Source organism: Odocoileus virginianus, chromosome 10, assembly GCF_023699985.2.
Source record: "Odocoileus virginianus isolate 20LAN1187 ecotype Illinois chromosome 10, Ovbor_1.2, whole genome shotgun sequence".
Classification (NCBI taxonomy): Eukaryota; Metazoa; Chordata; class Mammalia; order Artiodactyla; family Cervidae; genus Odocoileus; species Odocoileus virginianus.
In genome coordinates, this window is record NC_069683.1 from 35,262,197 (window position 1) to 35,286,019 (window position 23,823).

Below are 23,823 nucleotides of genomic sequence, written 5' to 3' on the forward strand. Positions count from 1 at the left end.
CCGGGGTCTTCTCTTTGATATACTTAAGATAATCACAAAGGGTACAGCAGACAGGCCCTCAGTCACTGAAACCCGTTTGCCCCACTACAGAGTCTGAATTTGTCAACAACTCTCCCAGATGAACAGTTGGATCACTAGACCCTAGTACAGGGCCTGGAACCCAGCAGGCTGTCACCAAATGTTTACTGGAAGAATGACACCGTATTTCTAAATCCAACAGGATGGGAAATGCAACCAAAAGAAAATCTTAGTTTTTCCAAAATGACAGCCAGTGCTTAAATGAGGCCAGACCTTAGATGACCTGCTTCAGGAGAAAAACATGTCTCCTTCCAGAGACTCCTCCTGCCAGAATCCACTCTGCCTCACTCCAGAAGGAACGCTGCCTAGAGCCTCTATTATAGCTCTTCCATCTTACGGATCCAGCCTCCAGAAACAGGTGGAAACCAGAGGCAGAGTCTCAACATGATAGAGGAATGGAAGGACAATTCAGACCTCATTTCACAGATGAAGATGCTAAGGCTCATAGCGGCTAGGTCCCCACCATGTGTCCACTGCCAAGATGAAACCTCAACTCTGGTCTTACTTCTACACCAGGGTTCTCCCTTCAAGGAGAAGTGGTCAGGTGAGAGACTGCCCCTAACTGTCCCATTTCCTCCTTAGCTCCAATGAAACACATTTGGAGGTCCACTTGGAGGTCTCTTAACCAAATGACATGAGGCAAAATCACAAAAGTCTGCATTCCACTCTCCAAAGGAAGGGGAACATGAGACCGTAAAATTAGACCCCATCATGAGGCCAGACAATAAGGAATGTCATGGTTCCCAAGGGCATGTCAATTCCTTCTCCTGACTTTGTAGATGGGAAACCACTGCTGGTGCCCTTCTCTGGCTGACACTAAATACTGTTCCAGAGGGCACTGTGCTCCCATCTTCAGGACAGCTGAATGAAAGGAGAGAGCAGCAGTTGTAGCCCTGACCTCGGTCCTCGGCTCAGAGTGGAGGCTGCCTGCTCCCACCACTGGCCACTGAAGGTTCCAGGGGTTCAGGGTGACCATGTTGCACTGCTCCAAAGTGGGAGGTGCAGTCAGGTGAGCATAATAATGCAATAATGAGCATAATAGCACAGGGCTTCCACTAGTTGTGATCAAAGTGCTGCAGGATAGGGATGGGCCTGCTCTTCCTTAATGAGGAAGGCTGCAGGATAACCAGCGCTGAGCAGTTTTGGAGAAATCACAGTGGGGCCCCAGCCTGCTTAAGAGCAGATTAATAAACGAAAATCACTGTCTCTATGGTTACCAGAAATTTACAGAAACTTCTCTCATTCTATTTCCAGCTCTCCTTTTCTCTCACCAAAAAAAAAAAAAAAAAATGAGTGGGGGAAGGGAAAGAACCAAGCTTTTATCCAAATCTGCTTCATACTTAGGATGTGAGTAAAGCCACCCGGTATAACAAATTGGTATAGAATTCATTCATTCTTGCATTTAATGGAATCTGTTGAGTTTTTTCCATGAGGCAGGTACTGCATTAAGGGTTAAAACAGAACATGGACAAAGTGCCTGTCCTCAGGGAACTTATGCTCTGAAGTGGGAAACAGGCAAACATGGCAGCAAACAAATGATATAATTTCGTTCAAGCTCCGAAATGAAAGGGAATGTGGTGTCAGAGGGCAATGTGGCGCCCCGGCAGCTGTTTGGAAGAAGTGGTCAGGGGAGGGCTCTATGAGGGGGAGAGATTGTGTCACCTGGCACACCACAGGTGCAAAGGCCCGTGGGGTGGCGGGGACAGTGCTGTGACTAGAGAGGAGGTGATGGAGGGAGCCAGCTCAGGTAACTGCAGCGAAGGGAGGAGGAGATGAGGAGGATGAGGGAGAAAGGCTGGATGAAGGAGAAAGGCTGGGATGCCTGCTTAAGCTCATCAGACCCTTTCAAAAAACGTGATGTTGTTGTGAATAGTACTGTCACAACAGCAATTAAAAGGTGGTGGTTAATGTCAAATAATTCTTCTGGCCTTTCCTTAGGAATGGAAAATGATAGAAGTACTAACACAACCTACTTGCAAATTGCAGTTTTAAAAAACACTTTATATGGTCAGACTACTAGCACATGACCTTTATTTTTCTTTTTTGAAAGTGTAACAGCTCCTAATAAGATCACTATATCAGTACAAGCTAACTGTCTTGCCCCACTAACTCCACCAGCCATGAGACTGACCCTAGTCTGTTCCTATATCTCCAGGGGTTGCCTCTGAGTTCTCAGAGCCTCAGCATCTAAAGCCTCAGGTTTTTCCCAAGTGTTTTTCAGAGTTAGGGGTTAACTGCCTTCCACTCCTCTCTTTTCCTTTTTAAAGCTCCACATAACCACTCCAAGTTGAACTTCTCCCGGTAACAGCCATGGCCATCCTGATGGGCTGGGCTGCCGTGTCTGGTATCCATCTCCTGGTGACCTTTCTCCAAGCAGAGCAGGAATGTTATGTTTGTTTTTCAAGCTAAACTCTACTGATCACTATTTTTACATGCAAGACTCTTTCAAACTCAGCTGTTATATGACAACCCTTTTGAACATAACAGAACACCTAGGAGAGTACATCACATTTGTGTGTGTTCATTTCTGTCTCCTCCCACTATAATGACCTTCCCTGAGAGCAGGGACTTTATTTTGCTACTGTGCTAGTTCCCAACCTTAAACCAGAGTCTGGCATATAGTAGGTTTTCGGTATTAAACCAACATGTTTATTTATTTTATCCGTGTATACCTCAGAGATGTTGCAGGTTTGAGTCCAGACCACTGCAATAAGGCAAATACTGCAATGTAGTGAGTTACATGAATTTTCTGGTTTCTCAGTGCATTTAAAGTTATGTTTCTATTACACGATAGTATATTGTGTGCAATAGCATTGTCTGAAAAAAACAATGTACATGCCTTAATTTAAAAATGCTTTATGGCTACAAAATGCTAACCATCACATGATAACACAACACTTCAACTTGTAGAAAATGCAGTATCTGTGAAGCACAATAACGTGAAATGCAGTGAGACAAGGTATGTCTGCATAAGGCCTGAATTTCACATGCATGCCACTGATCTCAGCTTGCTCCTTTTTGTATAAACCTCCTCCCGAGAAGGAGAGTCAAGTCTTCTCTCACCAGCAGGTCCTTCCTTCTGCTCTCCCTCACCGGGATTTTGGCCCCAATCGCTCATGTTCCATCTCCAGCAGCTCTCAGGTCCTCTGCACTATAATTAAGTGACCCACCCTGGCCAAATGTACTGAGCTCCTTAAATCCTTCCTCCCCCCCTTCTCTCCGGAGTGTCACTCAAGGCCCTCCCAGGATCAGCCGCAGTGATTTTTCTCCAGACTGCACAGCATCTAACCTAAACCTGGGTCTCTGAGAGTAGAGAGGTGAAGGGTGGGCAGGATAAGAAAGACAAAGTGGGCTAGTTTATAGGGAGAGAGCATTGTGGGGGAGAAGGGATGGATAAACCCACCCAGGCATTGACCCAACTGTGCCCCGAATTGTTGTGTGATCCTGGGCAAGCCACTCCCCTGCTCTCCATGTCCAGTCACATGGAGGCATGGACAGAGGAAGGCAGGGGAAATGATCATTTTAGGTGTCTTCTCCATATCATTCAAGATCTTCTCTCTCATATGTGATGAACGGAAAACATCTCACTAAAGAAATAGTTTGCAAACTTCCTCTTCCTCCTAGCCAGTACCTGGCCATCACCAAATGCCACAAGACACATATATCCAATCACCACCGTAGTAATGACTAGGCAGTATGACCAAATCATCCAAGTCTGCTCAGGACTCTCCCAGTTTCAACCCTGAGAATCCCTAGCACACCAGGATGGTTGGCCATCCTATGACTAGACCACAGCTTCTTGATGGCACAGATCTTGCTCGTGACTGCACATGCTCTGCCTGGCACTTTTCTGGCCATCAGCAAACATTCATTCAGCCAGCATCTGCTGAATAAACTGAGGCTACTGTTTCAAAGCACCCAACACACATATAATGGATACACATACTCCTGGTTCCTATCTTCATCTCAACATTGAAGCAGAACTTACAGGGCTGAGGGGAGAGGCAAAAGGAGGGAGGAAGACCAGTATGTCAGACGAGATGTCCTCATACCTCCCGGTCCCACCCACCATCATTACTGCCGGACACTGAACTGAGGACAGGAGTCTGCCTGCAGCAGGGCATCCTGAGTCCTGCCAAAGGAACACACGTCCAAGAGCTGCTATGGAGGAGGGTTGTTCCAGACCAAGCCCAGCGCTTCTGCTCCAAAATCTGGCCACTTTACCCAACAACCAGCCCCAGCCTCTACCTGATGACTATGCCTCTCATATTCACATACCAGTGATCTCCCCCTGCCCCTGGGTCTGCCGGAGTCTGGCCAGCACAGCCTCTGCTCCCAGAGCCTGCCATCCCCACCTGCTCTGGTGTCTGCCTCTGTCTACCCTGTATCTGCTCACTTCTCCAGAAAAGGGCCAGGGTACGTGAGAGCTGGAGGAGCCGCCAGGATGTAACCGACCCTTCCCTATTTATAAGCCTTGAAAAAGCCTGACTGTACCAGACTGGTCCCTCACTCATTTTGAGAAGAGGCACATTCTCCTGTAAAATTCAGCCATAAAAGTTCCCTTTGTACTTTTATTCTTTTTCAAAGTTAAGCCATTTTCCACTAAAGATAAAAACAAGGCATTTCTGAGCAGGGAGAACTGTGGCTGTCTAATAAGCCAGGATTGATGGTCCTGATAAAGTCGACTGCATCGATCCCTGCACAGAGGCGGTGCGGGGATGGGAGCCTCCCAGCAGAGCTCCCTGGACGGTTTTAAGCTGTTCATGAGGCAAGTTTATGTCGAGGGCTTTAGTGATGCCGTTACCTGCGAGAGGCAGAAAGGCAGTGCCAGACTAAGAGAGGCCAAGTCAGGCACCCGGGAACTGGGTACCAGCCAGGGCAGCAGCCAGACACCTCCATAGTGGAGGGATGGATTCTTCCTGTGACTCTGGCAAACCTATGAATTCCCAGAGCATCGAAGCATGACTCGTAGAGGCCGATTGACCCCTTCCAGTGTGAAGATCAAAGTAGAATGTGAGCTGGGGGCTGCTGACCAGTGTGTATGGGGAACTGGGTCTAACTATGCCTGGGTTCTGGGAGTGCAGGAGGGACCCACCTGGACCAAGCAGAGAGAAGATACCACTCCCCTGAATACCCACTCCCCTGATTGTCCCCAGCTCCTCTTTCTTCCTAGGTTTCTCCTAGATAGGGTGGAGGGTCTCCCCTGTACCTGCTGTCAGCACACAAGGGTTCAGCTGCACTGTTGACCACCTAAGGATGGCACCCTGAGATCAGCAGTATCTTCTTATCCCTTCATGGCCAACTGTGTCCTCACCCCGGCCTCCACCCTCCCACCTGCACCCACAGGACTTGCTTGATCCTCCTCTGACTTCACTTGGTTAGACTTCTGGCTTCTTCCAGAACTTTTCAGATTAGATAGGCTCCCAGCCTGCCAGCATCCAGTCTGCTGGACTTAATGAGACCCAAGGATGAGAGCAGTGTGGGGGTTCTCACTGGGCATGCGTGTAGTCAAGACTTCCACTCTTGGAGGCTGGCATCTCTAGCTCTTTAACCTCTGGAGCTCAGAGACTGCACCGTGCTTGCTACCCCTACTGCCCAGAGACTCCGCACAGAATATCTGGAAGTAACAACATCAATAATTTTCACTTACTGAGTGCTTATGACTTGCCATAAATCATGCTAAGATATGTATGGATATTTTTACTTTGTTCCCCCTCTAATTTTTATTCTTTCCTAAAGTCCTATAGGGTAAATATTTTATCCCCATTTTATAGATGAGGGCAATTAGACTGAGACAGCAAGTTATTTTCCAGGACTTCCACCTGGGCTTATTTGCCTCCAAAGTCAGTGCCCAAAGGTCCTGTTAAACTAGGGTCTGCACCTTCCTTCTATGACCATCTAGAGATTTGTCTGGCCAGACACTGGTGTTGTGACAACCCAAAGACCTGGTGGAGGGAGGGACAAAAAGGAAGTCACTCCAGGTCAACTCTGATGAAAGATAGGGTGGACACAGTACATCTAGGAGGATGATGTGGACTCTTACAATAAAGCTCTACTGGCCCTGTGAAGCCTAAATTGCCTTCCTGTTTCATTGCTTCCATTGAGATAAGCAATCCCTGAACACACTCTTTGTTTGAAGCTGTGTTCTCTGCCCTCCTCCAGAGCCTGGGTGTGTGGCTTCTGATGGTGTGATTATGTGACTGTGTGTAGACACTGGCTTACAAAGAATCCCAGCCACCTGCTGTCACCTGAGTAAGCTCAGCTCCTTCCTCCCTGAGAGCACACATATAACCCAGCAAAGAAAGACACTGTGCACTTCCTGGACTGGGATGGGATCCCTGTTAGACTCTCACAGGCTCCTTTGTTTTACTCTCATGCCACATGTATGCTATTGCCACTTACCTTTTAATGTGATTATGTAACAGATGTCAGTATTGCCACTAGACTATAAGCTGCATGAGATCAAGACCACATCTGCTTTGCTTACCAGCCCGCCCCCTCCACCCCCCATGCCTCATGCAGCGTCCAGCACAGAGTACAAACTCAGGAAGCACCCAGTATCTGGCTGAAAGAACAATTGAACAAATGCTCAAGCAGTGAATAGTAGAATGAATGCAGTTCCGAGAAAACCCCGTGGGTGGGATTTCCACCACAGCCTAACAGAATGGAATCATGGAGTTGAACATTTACTCCCTGCTTGACCACAACAATAAGCCCAGATCATCCAATAAGCCAGAGGGGTCATGGAGGCAGTGGGGATATTTCGTGTAGCCAGGGGCTTCAGGGTCCTGGTAGGATGCATGTCTGGCTCAGATGTGGACAGGAGTTTTAATTATCTACAGGGCAAGAGAAATGGACCAGCCTCATCTCAGAAGAGCACCTGACACCAGAATGACAACAGGTACAATTCAAAGTAGAGGTGATCATCAAAACGTCCAGCTTTCACTCAGAACCAGAAGTTCTACTAACATCCTTTCAGGGGACTCTACTGATTTGGAGAGAGGATCTGCTATATCAAACATAGACTGTAAGTAGAAGAAGGAGGGAAATGAATCAATTAAAATATAAACAACCAACAGGAAGCCGGGCAATCATTTGTTCCCAAAACTTATTAGAAATCCAGGGAAAATGGGTTTGCTGGGACTACACAGACAGCACCCAGAGAACAAAAGTCAGCTAGCTCTGGTGGAGAAGTCACACAAGGGACTGAGCATCTTCATGTGGTGGGTTTGAGGGTGAGCAGGCCAGGCCTGTGGCAAGGAGAGCTGAGGAACGTGGTTGTGGGGGCGGGTGGGGAAGGCAGGCACTGCAGGTGGGAAGAAGGAGGATGGGGCATCTTTGCTTTCCAGCAGAGCCTGGCTCTAGCCTCCGATGCTCGGAACTCTGGGGCTGGGGAGAAACCACTCTGCTCTATCTTGCAATGCCTGCCTGGCCCTCCTCTCACCTAAGGTCAGGGGAAAGGCCTGGCCCATGTGATTCCTGTCTGCTTAGTGGTCCTTCCAGTAGTTAAAGTCATGACCGTGCCCCCCAGGCCATCTCGTTTACAAATCAGAGACCCAGATGTGCTCAGTTGCTCAGTTGTGTCTGACTCTTTATGACCCCTTTGACTGTAGCCTGCCAGGCTCCTCTATCCAGGGAGTTTTCCATTCAAGAATACTGGAATGAGCTGCCATTTCCTCCTCCAAAGGATCTTCCCAACCCAGTGATCAAACCCAGGTCTCTTGTACCTCCTGCATTGGCAGGCAGATTCTTTACCACTGAGCCAGCAGGGAAGCCCAGGGACCCAGATGAAGAGTAACAAAAAGTTAAATAGCAGTTACTGTGATGTCAGGCAATGTTCTAAGGCATCTACATATATTACATGTTCAATCTTTGTATTACCATCTCCAGTTTACAGACAGGAAAACCAAGGAAACAGAGAGGCTACTTAACTTGCTGGAGATCAACCAGCTTAGAAGTGAGAGACCTGGCCTTGGAATCCAGGCATTTGGGTTTTACATATTACTCTATAATCTAGCAGAAACTTCATCTGTCTGTCATGTTACCCAGTTTTTCCTCTTGAGTTGTTCTCCTCTAAACATGCCTCACTTTCTCTATATCCCATAAAATCCAATTCCTTAGCTTTGATCTGAGTAGCAGAGTAGAACAAAACTATTCACCTCCCCATTTTAAGACATTAATATTGCTCAAGATTACATCATATTTAAGGACAATCATGTGATACTACTGGTTCATAATATGTTTAGTTAACCAGGAACCACAAGTACTTTCCCAGATTGCCCCAGTTAAGAAGTATTTCCTCCTGTGTCTGTGCAGTTAGCATTTTTGATGCAGCAGCAGAATCATTACTCAGGGTGTTGATTTTACCCCTTTGTCCTGAGGCAACTGTCATGGAAGTCTCATCTTCCAAAGACCTCTTGGTCATCTCCACAGAGCCAAGATTCCAAACTAGAAAAGCTCCCCTAGGAAGGGTGGGGCAAGGGGGCTGAATAGCATCCTAGAGACACAGACCTACGTAAAACTCTGGGAACTTGATCAAGTTTCTTAGCCTTGCAAATATTCAGCATTCTCCTATATAAAATGTGAATAATAATAACTACCCCATAGAGACATGAGGATAAAAGTTAAAGGAGAAAGTAGACATTAATCTGTCTGCACAGTGCCTGGCACACAGGAAGGGCTGGTGAGCAGACAGTGGCTCTTGGTATAAATCCTTGGCCCTGGGAAAGCAACCCCTAGATAATCCAGTGATCATGTCCCAGCTTCTCACCTGAAACTGCCCCGCTTCCCCACCGAGACCAGATACATAACCTGTGGGGCTCAGTGCAGAAGGAAAACATGGTGGCCTTTGTTGAAAACTTACTAAGAATTTTAACACAGCAACAGCAGAACACTAAACCAAGGGCAGGGCATTTTTAGCCTTCTGAGGATCTTGTATAAAAGGGGCCCACTGTATAGTGTCCTGATACTAACCCTGCCACTGTAAGAAAGTCCTGCACCTTGGTGCCTTCAAACAACACATATTAGCTATCTTCAATTCTGGAGGCCAGAAGTCTGACAGAGGTCTCACTGGGCTGAAGTCAAAGTGTCAGCAGAACTGCATTCCTTTCTGGAGGTTCCAGGTGATAACCTGTTCGACACTGTCCTTGCCTTTTTCAGTATCTACAGGTTGCCCCCATTCACAGCTCTTTTCCATCTTCAAAGCCAGCAGTGTCTGGCTGAGTCCTTCTCACATTGCCATTGCTCTGCCTTTCTCTTCCACATTTAAGTGCTCAGGGATTACTCTGGGCTCGTCTAGATAATTCAGGATGATCTCCTTATTCTAAAGCAAACTGATTAGCCACCTCAATTCCATCTGCAACCTTAATTCTCCTTTGCCATGTAATACACCATGTTCAAAGGTTCCAGAGATCAGGACGTGGACAACCTTGGGAGGCCATTACCTGCCTACCATACATGCTGCTCATGAAGCCAGTCCTGCTGAATCCCAAAGTTCAGAGATCCCAGAGATCTGTCTAGTGGCTGCAGCATGAAGACCCTGTGACCCTCCAATCCATACACACAGATCTGGTGGCCATACTCCTAGTGGTAACACCGCAAACACCCACAGCCACCTTGGATGGACCCTAACCTGCTCCCAGGAGGATCCAGAGTCCCCGGCTCCAGGCTGCATTCTTTCCCTGCTGTAATCCCATCCTGACTCTTTCCACTTCAATGTTCTTTCCACAGAGTCTCCCCAGCTCAGGACCCCCGGCTCCTTTGGGGGCAGGTGTGCATGCTTCTGCCCCCGTTGCTCCCATCAGGGGCTGCAGAAAATAGTCCAATCCCCTTTACCAGCCCCCTGTTCCCTGGTGGCTGAGACATAAAGAATCGGCCTGCAGTGCTGGAGATCCAGGTTCAACCCCTGGGTCAGAAAGGGAATGGCTACCCACTCCAGTATTCCTGCCTGGAGAATTCCATAGACAGAGGAGCCTCTGGGCTACAGTTCATGAAGAGTCAGACACAGTTTAGCGACTAAACCACCACCACCACCAAGGAGGGGTTGAATCCCAAATTACAGCTGGGCAGTGACAAGTACAGATGACAGCTGGGGCTTGTGACTGGCACCTAAAGTGGAGCCAGTCTTGTGGGACTGAGCCCTTAACTTATGGGATCTGACACTAACTCTGGTAGGTAGCATCTAAAGCTAATTGAATCGTAGGGACACCCAGCTGGTGTCACAGAATTGGTCGATATGGGGGAAAAAACCCTCACATCGGGTGTCAAAGTGTCATGAGTAGGAGAGTAAAGTGTGCATCTCCTACTTACTCCAGAAGGTTACTGTGAGACATGAAAGAGTTAATATAAATAAAGTGCGAAATGCTTCCCTGAAAACATGGCTCATGCTATATAAATGTTTGGCAGTGTAATTTGAAATAGGATGACAGTAAAGATATTGAAAAGATGTTTCTAAAATGCGTTAAACGGGATAAACAAGCAATGACCTTGTTACAAGGCAGTGATGTTTTCATGGAAATTAACAGACAAAGAGAGGCACTGTTTTACCCAAGCATGTGCTTGTTTCGAGTGGTCCACCAACGGCTCTCTAATCCTGGGTGTGTGTCTGGCACAGCAGCTGAAGTAGAGCTAGACAGAGCCTTCCAGCCCATGTGCAAGAGAAACCATCGTCCTTGGAGCCTCTGCAGGAGGCCCTGCTGAGAGCAGGAAGGCTCAGCTCTGCCTTTTATCAGCGATTCTGTTTTACTGGCTATAAAAAGGGGTTGACAGAAGTCGCCTTGCCCACAGGGGAGGTGTGGAAGCTCCATAAACTGTAAAGTTCTGTGCAGAGGACAGGTCTTTCCATTATGATTACTGCTTCTCTCCAGTGGCTCAGGAGGAAACCACAGAATTCAGCTCACCTGGAATCCTTCAGAGACATCCCCCTCCGGCCCTCGCTCCCACACCTGCCGCCACCTTCTTAGCAAACTCGGGAAGTCCAGGCTGGGCTGCCTTTTCTGAATGCACTTCCTTCAGAGCGGGCTTTCCAGGGAGCCCTGCACTTTAGAGAAAGGCCTTGAGGCCTCGTCTCTCCACCCAGCAACTCCTGCTTCTCTCCCATGGAGACAGGAAGGACTGGTGTGCAGGGCACCTCTTTCAGTGAGGGGTGGAAGGGCTGCAGTGTCAGTCAGCTCTCAGCATGCCTCCTGCACAATCACGGCCAGCCCAGCGGTGGGCTCGAGTCAAAGGCCCGGATTTGGCTTCTGGATACATTGGTTCAAGTCTCGGCTCGGTCCCTTATTCAACTGTGTGATGTCAGCCAGAACTCTTACTCTTTCTGCTCCTCAGCTACTTCGACGCTGAATGGGACTGTGCCAGCTGCCTGCCCACCTTCATGCAGGTTGGTGTGGTCCATACGGGAAGCACATCTCAACCAGTCAAGCCCATGTAAACACCTGTCATCATTACAGCCACGCTGCAGTCGGCAAAATCTACCATTTCCCCTTATTTTGAGAAAAATGTGTATTGAGTTGCACCTGAGTCCATAGTTTCTGTGCTGGCCAAGATCATGGCTGAGGCCTCTGCAGAGTCCTGTGTGTGCGCTAAGTTGCTTCAGTCATGTCCGACTCTGTGACCCCATAGACTGTAGCCCACCAGGCTCCTCTGTCCACAGGATTTTCCAGGCATGAGCACTGGAGTGGGTTACCATGCCCTCCTCCAGGGGATCTTCCTGACCCAGGGGTTGAACCCGTGTCTCCTGCATTGCAGGTGGATTCTTTACTCATTGAGCCATCTGGGAAGCCCCCAAGTATTTTTTAAATAAACATATACTCTTTTTTCTCCTTGTAGATCCTCAGATGGTCTTTCATCACTAGAGCCCAGCCAGGATCCCCTGGGCCAAGAAAAACCATACCTAACTACAGGGCATACAGCAGAAGCTCAATAAATATCTATGAAACTGAACTGAACTCTCCTTTCCAAAGAACACATACTCCAAACCCAGAAGCAAGATCTTTCTTGAAAACTCCAGACACAAGCTAACTGTGGTTTGCAGCTTTAAGAAAATTTTAAAAATAAGTAGAAAGAGAGGAAGAGAAGGTGCAGAGGGGGGAGCTCACAAAAGTTAATGAGATTTTTTCAGCTGTGGTACGTGCCCACATTTTTAATAATTAGGAGTAATAAAAATTCTAACTGAACCTTAAAGGAACATCTTTTGTAACAAAGAGAGAAGTCAAGACAGACTTCTCTGTCGGGTGTAATGACTTGTTAGCCTTGGAAGATGGATGTACTTTAAGAAACTAATTTACAGAAAAAAATAATTGTTCATAAAAATGCAACTAATTGGGTTAAAATGACTTATTAACAGGAGTGCCAGATGATTCTTGTGCCCTTAAGGATTAAATTCGGTTATTAATCCTCAAAATGTCTTATTTCTAGTGGAAAAAAGCCTTCTCTCTGCTTAGCAGATGGAGAAACTGAGGCTGGAGGAGGAGGGGGAGAGTGACTTGCTCGATGCAGCCCGAGGGGGGAGGACCCTAAGCTAAAGCTGGGAAGAGATCAGGGGTCCCGACACCCAGTCCTGGCTCTGTCCCCAGCACCACAAGGACCCCCCCTCCCCACCGACAGGTCGACAAGGGCCCGGCCCCTGACTCTGCTCACCCACTGGGTCTGAGGTCAGGCAGGGGCCGGTCGAGGGGTAGGCGGTCGCTGAGGTAGGCGTTGTAGCCGTAGTACTGGAACTGCTTCAGGGCCACACGCCGGCCTTCCGGGCTGAGCTCCTGGCCCCAGTGTGCAAACAGAGAGGAGTCTGTGAAGGGCTCAGCCTCTGCCTCCTCGGGCTTGGCGGGGGCCTCTGGAGAAAGAAGGGATAAGGAGACAGTAGGTCAGAGTACACTCTTGTATATGCCATGACAACCCCTTACCCTTCCTCACCATTGCTTTGGATAAAACGATCTTAGCCCCAGCTTTGGGGGCAGGGAGGAATAGAATCGCCATGCTCCTCCGAGCTCATTTATCCTTCCATACATCCATTCATCCACCCAACCACCACTAACACAATGGATATAGACATACACCCAGCAGAGTCTGAGGGGAAGCCAGTGGATGTGGTCCTGATGCCCCATGGCTTTATGTCAGAACCTCCTCCTTTCCCAGTCTGCCTTCTCATCAGAGATGCTGGTCCCAGCCCTTGAATGGAGTTTCTGCTTCTCTTTCCCCAGATCACACCCCTATTCCCTGACAGCCTTGAACAGTTCCACACTTGGGTCCCCAGGCTGGGTGCCTGCTCCTTTGCCCAGTTCTTGCCGGTCTACCCTCTCTCCACTGTCTGGTCCTGCTGAGAGTTTCCTGGCCGCACCCTATTATATTCACCTAGCTGCTAGGACCCTCGGCCAGATTGCCTCCTGCTGCTTCAGGCTCTGGCCACCAGGATAGGGGCTTGTTGGCACAGGGGACAGACAGACCATCCCCAACCTCCCACACACTCTGGGCACTGCTCACTGGACCTCTGGTAGACTTTGGAGGGGCAATGCTCACACCAGGTCAAGAGAGTTCATGGTTCTCCTGGAAATTTCCAAGAAAATGGAGGGGGTATTATTACCTATAAGAGCAGAGGCTTGGATTTATATAGACGTGGATTCAAACAAATCCCTGCCCCACTATTCACTGGCGACATGACCATAAGCAAACACTCAACCTCTTGACACCTTGATTTCCCCACCTGTAATGTGGAGATATAATAATAATACCTACCCCTCATTCCTGAGATCTGTGAGGATTACATGCAATAATGTACTTAAAACACTTGTCTCAGAGTAAGTGCACAATAAATTCGACTCAGGGTTTCTATAGCAAGGGCAGCCTGGCGGGCCAAGTCCCTCTTTTACAGGGATAATGAGTGGGTCTTGCCAGGACACAGGCTGACTGGTCAGGACTATGGAACTCTTTCCAAGGGAGAGGTAGTCAGGCCCACCATTTAAGGTCAGCAATCAGAGAAATTGGACAGGGATGCTAAGGCCACTGGACTGGACTTTCATGTTCATAAACATTATGTACCTAAGAGATGGAGCCTGGAATGAGACAGGGACCAGGAGGAAGCAGAAGAGGGTTCAGAACAGGAGAGGCAGGCTCAGGACACTTGCCAAAGTCCCTTTAGCTATCTACATGGAGCCAGTAGGTGCAAACACACCTATGTCAGGTAACTTAAAGGTACAGTCTGGAGACAGGCAAAGGGCTAGGGCCCCTTGGTCTTCAAGGCTGAAGAGCTCAGAGCTGCATACCACAGCTCTTACCACTAAGTCCTCCTGACAGGTTCTTGGAAGAGTCCATTTGGGAAGAGGAGCAAGCTTGAAAATAAGTGTCTAGCACCCAGGACACTCCTATCACAGAAGGGGTGCTACTGGGGGAGGAAACCCCATCACTGGAGGTACACAAAGGATGTCATGGACAGAGGGGGCTGTCATAGCTCCTTGCAAATTAGATAGTGAATGATTCTGAAAGCAGAGTGAGCACACCAATGCCAGAGACTTGAGTCAGGGAGACACCAAAACTCGTGTACATGGAGCTAGGACTCACAGGTGCTGGGTGAACATGTATGAGCACCTCTGCTTTTCAGGGGCCATGTCCTGGGCACATACTCACACTGGAGATCCATGTAACTTCTGGGATGACCATCACAGCTAGCGCTTGCTGAGTGCTTACCATGAGTCAGGCTCTGCCACAAGCATTTTTCACATACCAACTCATTTCCCCCTACAGGCTGGGGACTGCCACTGTCACCATTCTAGAGATAGTGAACATGAGGCACACAGAGGATAAGAACCTTGAGCCAGTTCCCTTAGAAGGAAGAGAAGTAGCTGAGATGCAATCTGAGATAGTCTGTCCCCCGAGGCAGTGGTCCTAACCATTATGCTGCACTGCCTCTACAGAGCAAAGCGCTGTATACAGGTGAATTCCAAAGATGAACATTGCCTGTTATCTCAGTTATCAGTTTTCCTTAAAGATGCAGAAGGAAACTCAGATATATTAAACACATTAGGACATTTAAAGGAGTAAAATGCGAACTACACGTGCATTTCCATGACAAAGCAAGAACTTTTGGGACTGTGGTGCTACTCAAAGCTCCATCCCAGAGCTCAGGCTGCCCTTGGCACCTTGACTTGGTGTATTTGAAAGGAAATACAGGGCTCACCTGATCTTGAAGGTCCTTGTTATTTCTTAAAAGATGGATGGTTCATTCGTTTGGATTCAGGAATAGTAAAAATCTAAATGAGTGAACCAACTGAATCATACATATAATATTTAACACAAATGGAGTTTTACTGCTCTTACATACCTAAATGGATATTATCAAGTAAAATCAGGTCATTTAATGAAAAAATTATGATTCACAATTAGACCGGTATTGCATAAAAATGGATTATAAACATATTAAAGTCCTGAGTCCCAACACGTGCTTTTGCCTTTTTATTCAGTATGGGTACAAAGGACGACAAATTTGACAGCAGTGGGTTCTGAATGATGAGTCGGGGCAGGGCAGGGGGAAGAGGAGGTATATTTGGTGAATTTCTGCCTGAGCCAAGCATAGTGCTGGCTGATGTGTTTACCCAAGGTTATCTCTGTCATGCTCACAGGCTGGATCCCATGAGGGCAGAAGTACATCTGTCTTGTTCCCTGCTGTATCTTTGGGTCCCAGCAGAGTATGTGGCTCTTACAAGGAGATCAGTCCATCATTTCAAAACAAATTAGTTAATAAGTACCCCGTAGTGGTTCATTATCAGACATGAGGAAACCAAAGATGAAGAAGTTGAATGACTAATCTGAGGTCACCCAGCTTGTCAGGGGCATTGACACTGTCCTCTATACCACCAAGTGGCAAACTATGGTCTGAGGGCCAAATCTGGCCCACCATCTTTTACGTAAATAAAGCTTTAGTATAACACATGATATTTACTTGCTCTATATTTAGCTCTGGTGCTTTAGGACAACAAAGGCAGAGCATGACAGAGATCCATGTGGCTTGAAAAGTGGAAAAGATGTACTTTCTGGCCCTTTTAAGAAACAGTATGCTGACCCCTGCTCTATACTTCACATTTGACATCTCTTAGGTAAAGAGGACTTGCCTCTGCTAATCCATTCACTTTGTTTCCTTAGGGGCACTGGCTGTAGAGACAGAATGTACACTCCAGCCCTGCCGTTCACCAGATTAGCTTAGCTGCACCTCAGTGCCTCATCTGGAGAGTGGAATGGGTACTAACAGTACCTTCTTCTTAGACCACTGGTGCATATTCAATGAGAAGGTCCATGTGAGCTTAGCACGGTGCCCAGCACATAATCAACATTAGCACAGGGAGCGTAGTGGCTATGGACACACATCGCCCCGCAGCCTGTCGGGGTGCTCCTCCACTGACCCTTCTTGAGCTCAGATGAGGAAGATGGATAGCCCTGCCCGGAGGTCCCAGGTCTGGAAGACGCTGCGGCTGTGTAGCCCCAGATGAAGGGCACCCATGTCGACAGAGTGGCCTCCCCTTAACCAGTCCTAGACTCAACCCCCTGCTCTCTCCAGTAAGAAAGCAGACCTATAAGAAGGACCACGTCTGACACAGGGTGACAAAGAGGCCCCACGGAAGTGCCTGGGCTGGGTCCTCCGCAGGGGTCGGGGGTGTCCAGACACATCTGGTGAGGCGCAAGACCCACAGACGTCTCTCACCCAATGATCAGGTGTCCCCGAGGGGCAGACATGGGCTGTGGCCCCTGCTGGGGTCCACTCTTGACTCACGGAGGGGGGGACCTGAGAGATGAGCATATTCAGGGGGCCGAGGGCCCCCACGGCAGAGCTCATTCAGGGCACAAATGAGGACACAAGGAACTCGCTGGGCGCTGAGCCAGTGTTCGGAGGGTTCTGAGCACAGCACGGAGGCCGTGGCCCAGCCCACTCCTCACCCTGCCCTGAGCTCGTCTGGGTCCTAGGGAGAAGCAGGCTGAGAGGGAACACCGAAGGGCCCGTTCACTAGACAGTCACACACGGGGCACAAGCAGCGCCCTTGTAACCCCCGGGCAGGGGAGCTGGTCCTCTGCCTCCCCTGCTTCACCTTGAGCAACCACGTGCTGTGGGCTGCAGGGGGGCCCCAGTGGGGCCCAACTCACTGGGGGCACTCACTGGAGACTCACTGGTTGAGGGGGCAGTGCCATGCTCTGCCCCTCTCTGCTCATGACCTCCCCATAGCCAATGGTCCTTCTTGGCCTCCGGACAGATGGTTCTAACAGAGCAAAAACTAGAGAACAAGAACTAGAGCTGCCAGGACCTCAGCAGGCCTGGGACGGCCAGTGAATGGGGAAGGAAGAACCACAACACAAACTGCAAGTCTGAAAGGCTGGATTTGCCATAATGTAATTTGGAAATAGTTTCTGAACCTTCAAGCACATATGCCAAAGTGCCACTTGCCAACCATCACCAAAGGTTCTGTCCAAAGCGGCCAAGTACCACTAAAAAATTATTTGAGGTCCAATGAGGAGGGGACTACAGGCTAATCTTGGGTGTTTACTGCAAAACCTTGCCCCTGAAGCTGATCCCCTCATACACTGTACCCCAAGACCAGGCCATCACAATGGCCGCACGATGTAGGTTCTATCGTTCCCATCACAGATGAGAGGGGACTGCAGCTCAGAGACAGGAAAGAGCTTGATGCTGAAACCATCCTCCTGACCACAGCCCGGCCTCCATGTCGTGGGAGAGATACACTGTCTGGCCTGAGGACTGGAGGCACTTCAGGCCCTGGGAGGCAGCTGAAGTTGGTCTGCACTGGTTCACAGCAGCTGTTAACCCACTGCAATACTTTCAAAGCGCACTGGTAAACATCTGCTTCCCCAAGGCCCTCCATGGGGCCCTCTTAACCCAGCTGCTCTGGCCCTTTTCTTGGAATGATCCAGATCTTTCTATCAGCCAGCAGCTGAAAGGTGTATGCCTGCCCTGTTCCCCACCCCACCCCACCCCAGGATCCTGCTCCATGCTGTGACCAGCATTTATGCCAACTGGTTAGGGCCTGTGCCTTGCCAGTTAGTACAGTTTGACTATTACTTGCTTGAGCCCTTCCTAGGAGGCCTCAATTATGGGTTTCTGGAGACCTTTCACTCAGCTCATCCGTTCCCCATGTTAGTGCCCAGGCCTCATCACGCATGACCTGTTTTCCAGAAAGTTCTGCCAGTGATCACAGAAGGCATCCAGGAAATGCCCCGATGCGGTCCCAGAGATAGGCCCACAGAGCCTGACAGCAGCCCACTAATGAGAGCGGAGAATTGCAGATCCAGGTCCTGACAGCCTCCATGCTAATTCACAGAGACAGGAGGGAAGTGGGGCAGGAAAGCAGCTTGCAAAGCTCCAAGCAATGAATGCACCCGAGGCTGCAGCTCTGAGCCTGAGTCCTACCTAGCTCGCCAGCCAGGCACGAGGAGGCCATCTGGAGACCCAGTAAAGGCCTGTGAGGCCTCTAAAGCCGCTGATGCTTTACAGGGGAGGAAAGTGGGAGGAATGCCTGTGTGAGAAGGGCTGCTTCAGGGAGTAGCTTGAGTGAAGACTCTCCCAGCTGCCTCTGCCTGTCTGCACGGTGCCAAGACTGCACAATGGAGTAGAAAGAAAATGGGTCTTGGAGTGAAGCAGACATGCCATGCTGCCCAGCCCCTCCCATTTCTGATGGCCTGTCCTCTCTAGGACCGCGTTCCTGGGGATCCGTCTTTTGAAGCTGAGCCATTTTGTCCACTCCCACCACGCCCTTCAGTGGAAACTCTGAGGCCGGAGGAGATGCAGAAGAGGCTGTAGCCCAGACCTCTCCCTGAGCCCGACTCTGCTCTTTGGACTTTAAGATGAACCTTAAAATAGCAATAGAAGGGGTCACGTTGCACGATCGCTGCTGGAAGTCAAAGTGATTTGGGGCTGGACAGCGGGACTGGCCAAGCTCTGCTAGGGGACAGACTGAACCACCTGGGACGAGGCCCACGTGGCTAAGGACCAGTTAGCCAGCTGCCCGAGCTGGACTGGGTGCTCACTGGAAGTAGCAGCTCTGCTTCTGATCCCTCCATATGGGCACCTTCAGGAATATTTCCCCAAGAAAGGAGTGGAGCCCTCTTTTTTCTTTTTTTTTATGGTTTTCCTGTTTCCTACATGCCCCTCTTCAAGGCAGAGTTAAAAAGACTTTGAGGGTGGGCGGCGAGAGGGCCTGCCTTCTGCCCTGCAGCCAGTCCTATAGCCTGCTATTTCGGTTTCTGCCTTCAGGCCATGCTCAGAGCTGAAGCTTTGGTGTTTGGTGGTGAGATCCAGAAGTCCAGGGACAGGGAGGCAGGGAGGAAGCAGGACAGGCAGGCCAACGTCCCAGGTAATTGCCTGCTGTCTGCACTGGGGCCCTATGTCTAAGGGACATCTGGGGGACAGGTACAGATGGCCCTGTCGCCTCACCCCGCCGTCCTCCCAGAGTGTCCTGGGGTCCCCTTCTCCCACTCTCCTAGGTCTGTTCTTCATTTTCTCTGGATTAGATCCACAGCCCAGCCCTTCAAGTCTGCATTTCCTTGGTTGTAGAACAGGAAGAGACAGCGGTGCGGGGAGGCACTGTGAAGTCGGCTTTTGGAGGGATGAAGGCTAAGCATGAAATAATGGAGCCAGCAGCGCTGAATATCCAGATAACAATTCTTAAAGCAGTTTCCTTTCCTTCCACTCCTTTTATTTTTTTTAACAGCTTTATTAGGGTGTAATTTACATACCATAAAATTCACCTGTTTCAAAAGTACAGTTATGTGATTTCTAGAAAACTTTCCTTCCATTCTTGAGATGTCTTGTATGATTCATTTGGGGTTAAAAGAAAAGGGCTAATTGAATATCCAGAAATGTACGTTGTTCGTGTTCAGTATCACCTGCTGGCTGGCTCCCCGCTGATGATAAAGGACCATTGTTCCCACTTAAACAGCCTGATGCCTGGGCCTCGCCCAAGAAGCCCGGAAGCCCAGGAAGCATCTTCAGAGCCTCAGAGCCAGTCCATGGAGCAATACTGATGAGGCAGGATTCACACCTCCACACACGGGCTGGTTCACCCCAGAACAGCAGCAGCTAGTCCCGACCGTTTCTGCCTGCCTTCTGCAGTGCCACCTCCACACTCCAGGATGTGTCCTCCCCACTTCTCTTGCAACACCCAGCCCTGGATCCAAAGTGGTGCCCCAGGGCCTGTCCTAGCCAGAGGGAGGCACCGAGATCCTGTGGGAAACAGGTGGTCCTGAGAGGCAGGAAGCCTCAGTCCGCCCTCCCCTCCAACACTGGGCAAATCCCCGTTTCCCGCCCTGTGAGATGGACCCAGTGTTTGGGTTCTACTGGGGAGAAAAAGGAGGACTTGCACACATCACCATGATGCTTTTCTTACTCCTCGAAAAGGAAGACATCAGGCCTCCACTTGTACTTGGGCTCCCAAGGGGAGATTTTCAGGTTTTTAAAAACATCCTTTGATGTGCTAAGAGTCCTAATAATATGGAAGCAAAGTACTGTGTTGAGTTGAGGGTCTCCCCTCCTCTCCACTCCTAGAGATGCAGTCCAAATAGGCTGAAGGTCTTTTGCCCCCACAATTAGGCTTTATTTTCCAGGAATCCTAAGAATGGCTAAGAGAAAGAAGTGGGATCCGGCAGGGAAGAGCTTGGAGATAATCAGAAGCAAGGAGCTCTGAGTCTCAGGCCCCACACCATTAGAAGCCTCTGCAGAACGACTTATCCACTGTGGAAAAGACACAGGGGGAGAGCTTCCTCTGGTACCTAGAGAGCACTGCAGGGAAGGGGCGCGGCTTCCACAGAAGGCCTCCTGGCCAGGCAGGGCCAGGCCTGCATGGTGGAGGACAGCCTCCTACAGGGGCTCCAGAGTCAGCTCTGCCCCAGACAGGCTGTGTGACCTTCGTCAATCTCCCTGAACCTCAGCCGGCTTGTCTGTTTGATGCGGATAATAAAACCTCTCGCTAACTGTGAAGATAAGGCGAGCTGGTGGCATCACTATAGTGCTTAGCAAACTGTCAGACTCCTCATCACTGGATTTGTTTCCTGTTGCTGCCATAACAAATGTCCACAAATTTAGTGACTTTATGCTAATGTATTATCTTGCAGTTCTGGAGGTCAAGGGTCTGATAGTGTCTCTCTAGGATAAAATCAAGGTATTGGCAGAGCTGTGTTCCTTTCTGCATGTCCTAGAGGACAATTCTTGAATCCTTGAATCCTCCATTTCAGCTTCTAGAGGCCATCTGCTGTCCTTGGCCCATGACCCTCTTATTTCATGGCCAATGCCAACAACAGTGTATTGAATTCCTCTCATGTGGCATCCCTCTGACTTCTGATCCCCTGTGACACTTTCAAGGAACCCATGATTACATTGGGCCCACTTGGATGATCCCAGACACTCCCTATTTAAAGGTCAATTGATGAGCACCCTTAATTCCATCTGCAACCTTAACTCCCCATTGCCATATCAGGTAACATTCACAAACTCCAGAGATTGGGATGTACTTATCTTTGTGGAAGGGCACACATTATTCTGCCTTACCTAGTAAGAATTCCATCAGTGTGGGTTTTGCTCTTCATAAAGGTGTGACTCTAACACCCTGCTCTCAGGGTTGGAACCCTGAGAGGCAAGGGAATGACAGCTCACATTTGTTGCGAGCTGACCACGTGCCAGCTCTCAGCACAGTGGTTGTCTCCTCCCTGCCGTGGCTCAGGGACTGCACGGGGGCACACACACCCAGGAAACCAGGGCAGGGCTGCCAGTCAGGTTCTCCAAAGGAAGCAGGTGCACATGAGGGCAGAAGCTGGCTGGGAGCCTCATCGCCGGCCCTGAAGCCACCCTGGCCTTGCCTCCCTTATGCACCAGCTACTGAACAAAGAACAAGAGACCAGGAGGTGCCAGGCATGTGCCGAGGCCTCTGCCCTCCTGCCTCCTGCTTCTTCCCCACCAGCTCGGACTGAACCATCCTCGTCTCCAACTGGCTCCTCACTGCCGGCCCTGCCTCCGCTGCTGTGCTTTGAATTGGTGAATTTGGCTACCCCAAACTCTGGCTTTCAAAACTCCCTGAAGCTGCAGTTCTATTGTTCTGGGAGTTTTCTCATCTGGGAATCTGAGAAATTGCATACTGGCAGATACCTCAAACCATCTGTGTTAGATTTCATGGGAGTCATCAGAAGCAGTATGATGTAATGCGAGGGTTGGCAGACTCTTTCTGTAAAGGACCAGTAGTGAGCATTTTAGGTTTTCAGGTCACGAGGTCTTGGTTATAACTACTCCACTTTGCCCGGGTCTCTTGAAAGCAGTCATAGATCATATGTAAATGAGTGGGTGTGGCCTTGTTCCAGAAAGAGTATTTCTATAGCAGGCAGCAGGTCAGCTCTGGCCCCTAGGCTGCAGTTTGCTGACCCCCGGTGCAGCGGCAGCACAGACTGGCTCCTGGCTGCTGCATCTACTAGGCCAGGTCATAACTGCTCTATGCCTCAGTTTCCTCACTAGTAAATAGGATAACAATACCAACCTCATAGGGTAGTAGTGAGAAATGGAGGAGGGAACCTGTGTCCAGACTCAGAGCACTGCCTGGCAGCTTGTGAGCTGGGTGAGTGTTAGCTAGGATCTGCCTGCCGGTCAAGAGCATCCACCTCCAAGACACTGGCTATGACACACCTCGCAGCCTCACTGCATGAGGGTCCACTCTTACTCTCCTAGTACAGGCCTCATGGGACACTACTCGAGCCCACCTAATTCAGCCCCAGCTGGGAAGGACCAAGGTAGTTATGATCCTGGGTGTTCAAGTCACTGAGAACAGGACCCTGGGCAAGGCCAGAACAGAGGACAGAGGAATCAGGCCTGCCCCCCTGGGAGGGGCTGGGAAGGATATGAGAAGGCTGCGATTCAGGGAGCATGACGGGTCCTAACTGGAAACTAGAGAATGAGTCAAGGGTCTAGGGAGAAGCCCTAGTCGTTTCATTCTGGGCTGACATGGCAGATAAGGAAGAGGAAGTCGTCTGACTCCAGATACTGTGATGGCCTCTGGCAGGCAGACAAATCTCACACCAGCTTCCTTGCCAGCCTGGGACCACCATGCCCTCTACCCACTACGGGGTGGGCTCTGGACCTGGGTGTGGCTGAGCTCACAGCTGAGACAGCCTGGCAGGTAGGGACAGCCAGAACTCAACGTGTGCATCCACGCTCATGGAAATGGAAATGGACTTGATTAGAAATTATGCAGAATGAAAGCAGCCATTAAAGGTCCAAGTTTTTATGTTCCGAGCCAACCACATAAAGAACATGTGAAAAACTCATTTTAGGGAGTGACAAATGTACGTACCTTAGGAATGAGGATTTATAGGTGCCATTATGTGCTACTTTAAAATAACCCTTTAAACCTAGAATTCTACCTAGGAGATATAATGAACTCTGAAGCACATATCATCATTTTTTTTTTCCTGAGAGCTGACAGCCTGGAGCTGAGCACCCAGACTTCTACTAAATATACACCTCACCATTCACACACAAAACACAGTGTTTCCACACATCAATTCTTGGGATGAACTAGTTGATGACCCTGTTGATGTTAAAGTGGCATGTTTCTCCTGGCACAAATACGCAGATGGGAACAGCTGGGCTCGACGGGGAGAAAGAAATGTGCTCCTTTACAGCAAGATGGTCTACAACCCGGACCAGCTTCAGACCGCCTGCAACAGCTGCAGCTCCTAGGTGTGGGACAAGCTACAGGGGAGTCCTTGCTTTGGGAA

General features: G+C 49.4%; 1 protein-coding gene across 1 annotated transcript in view; it reads right to left on the reverse strand.

Annotated features, from left to right (window-relative positions):
* GALNT18 (polypeptide N-acetylgalactosaminyltransferase 18) overlaps positions 1 to 23,823 on the reverse strand; it is a 342,383-nt gene that overhangs the window by 165,614 nt on the left and 152,946 nt on the right. The window contains exon 2 of the mRNA XM_070473386.1: positions 12,715 to 12,907. Within this exon, the coding sequence (XP_070329487.1) occupies positions 12,715 to 12,907 (193 nt within the window). The remainder of the gene's footprint in view (positions 1 to 12,714; positions 12,908 to 23,823) is intronic.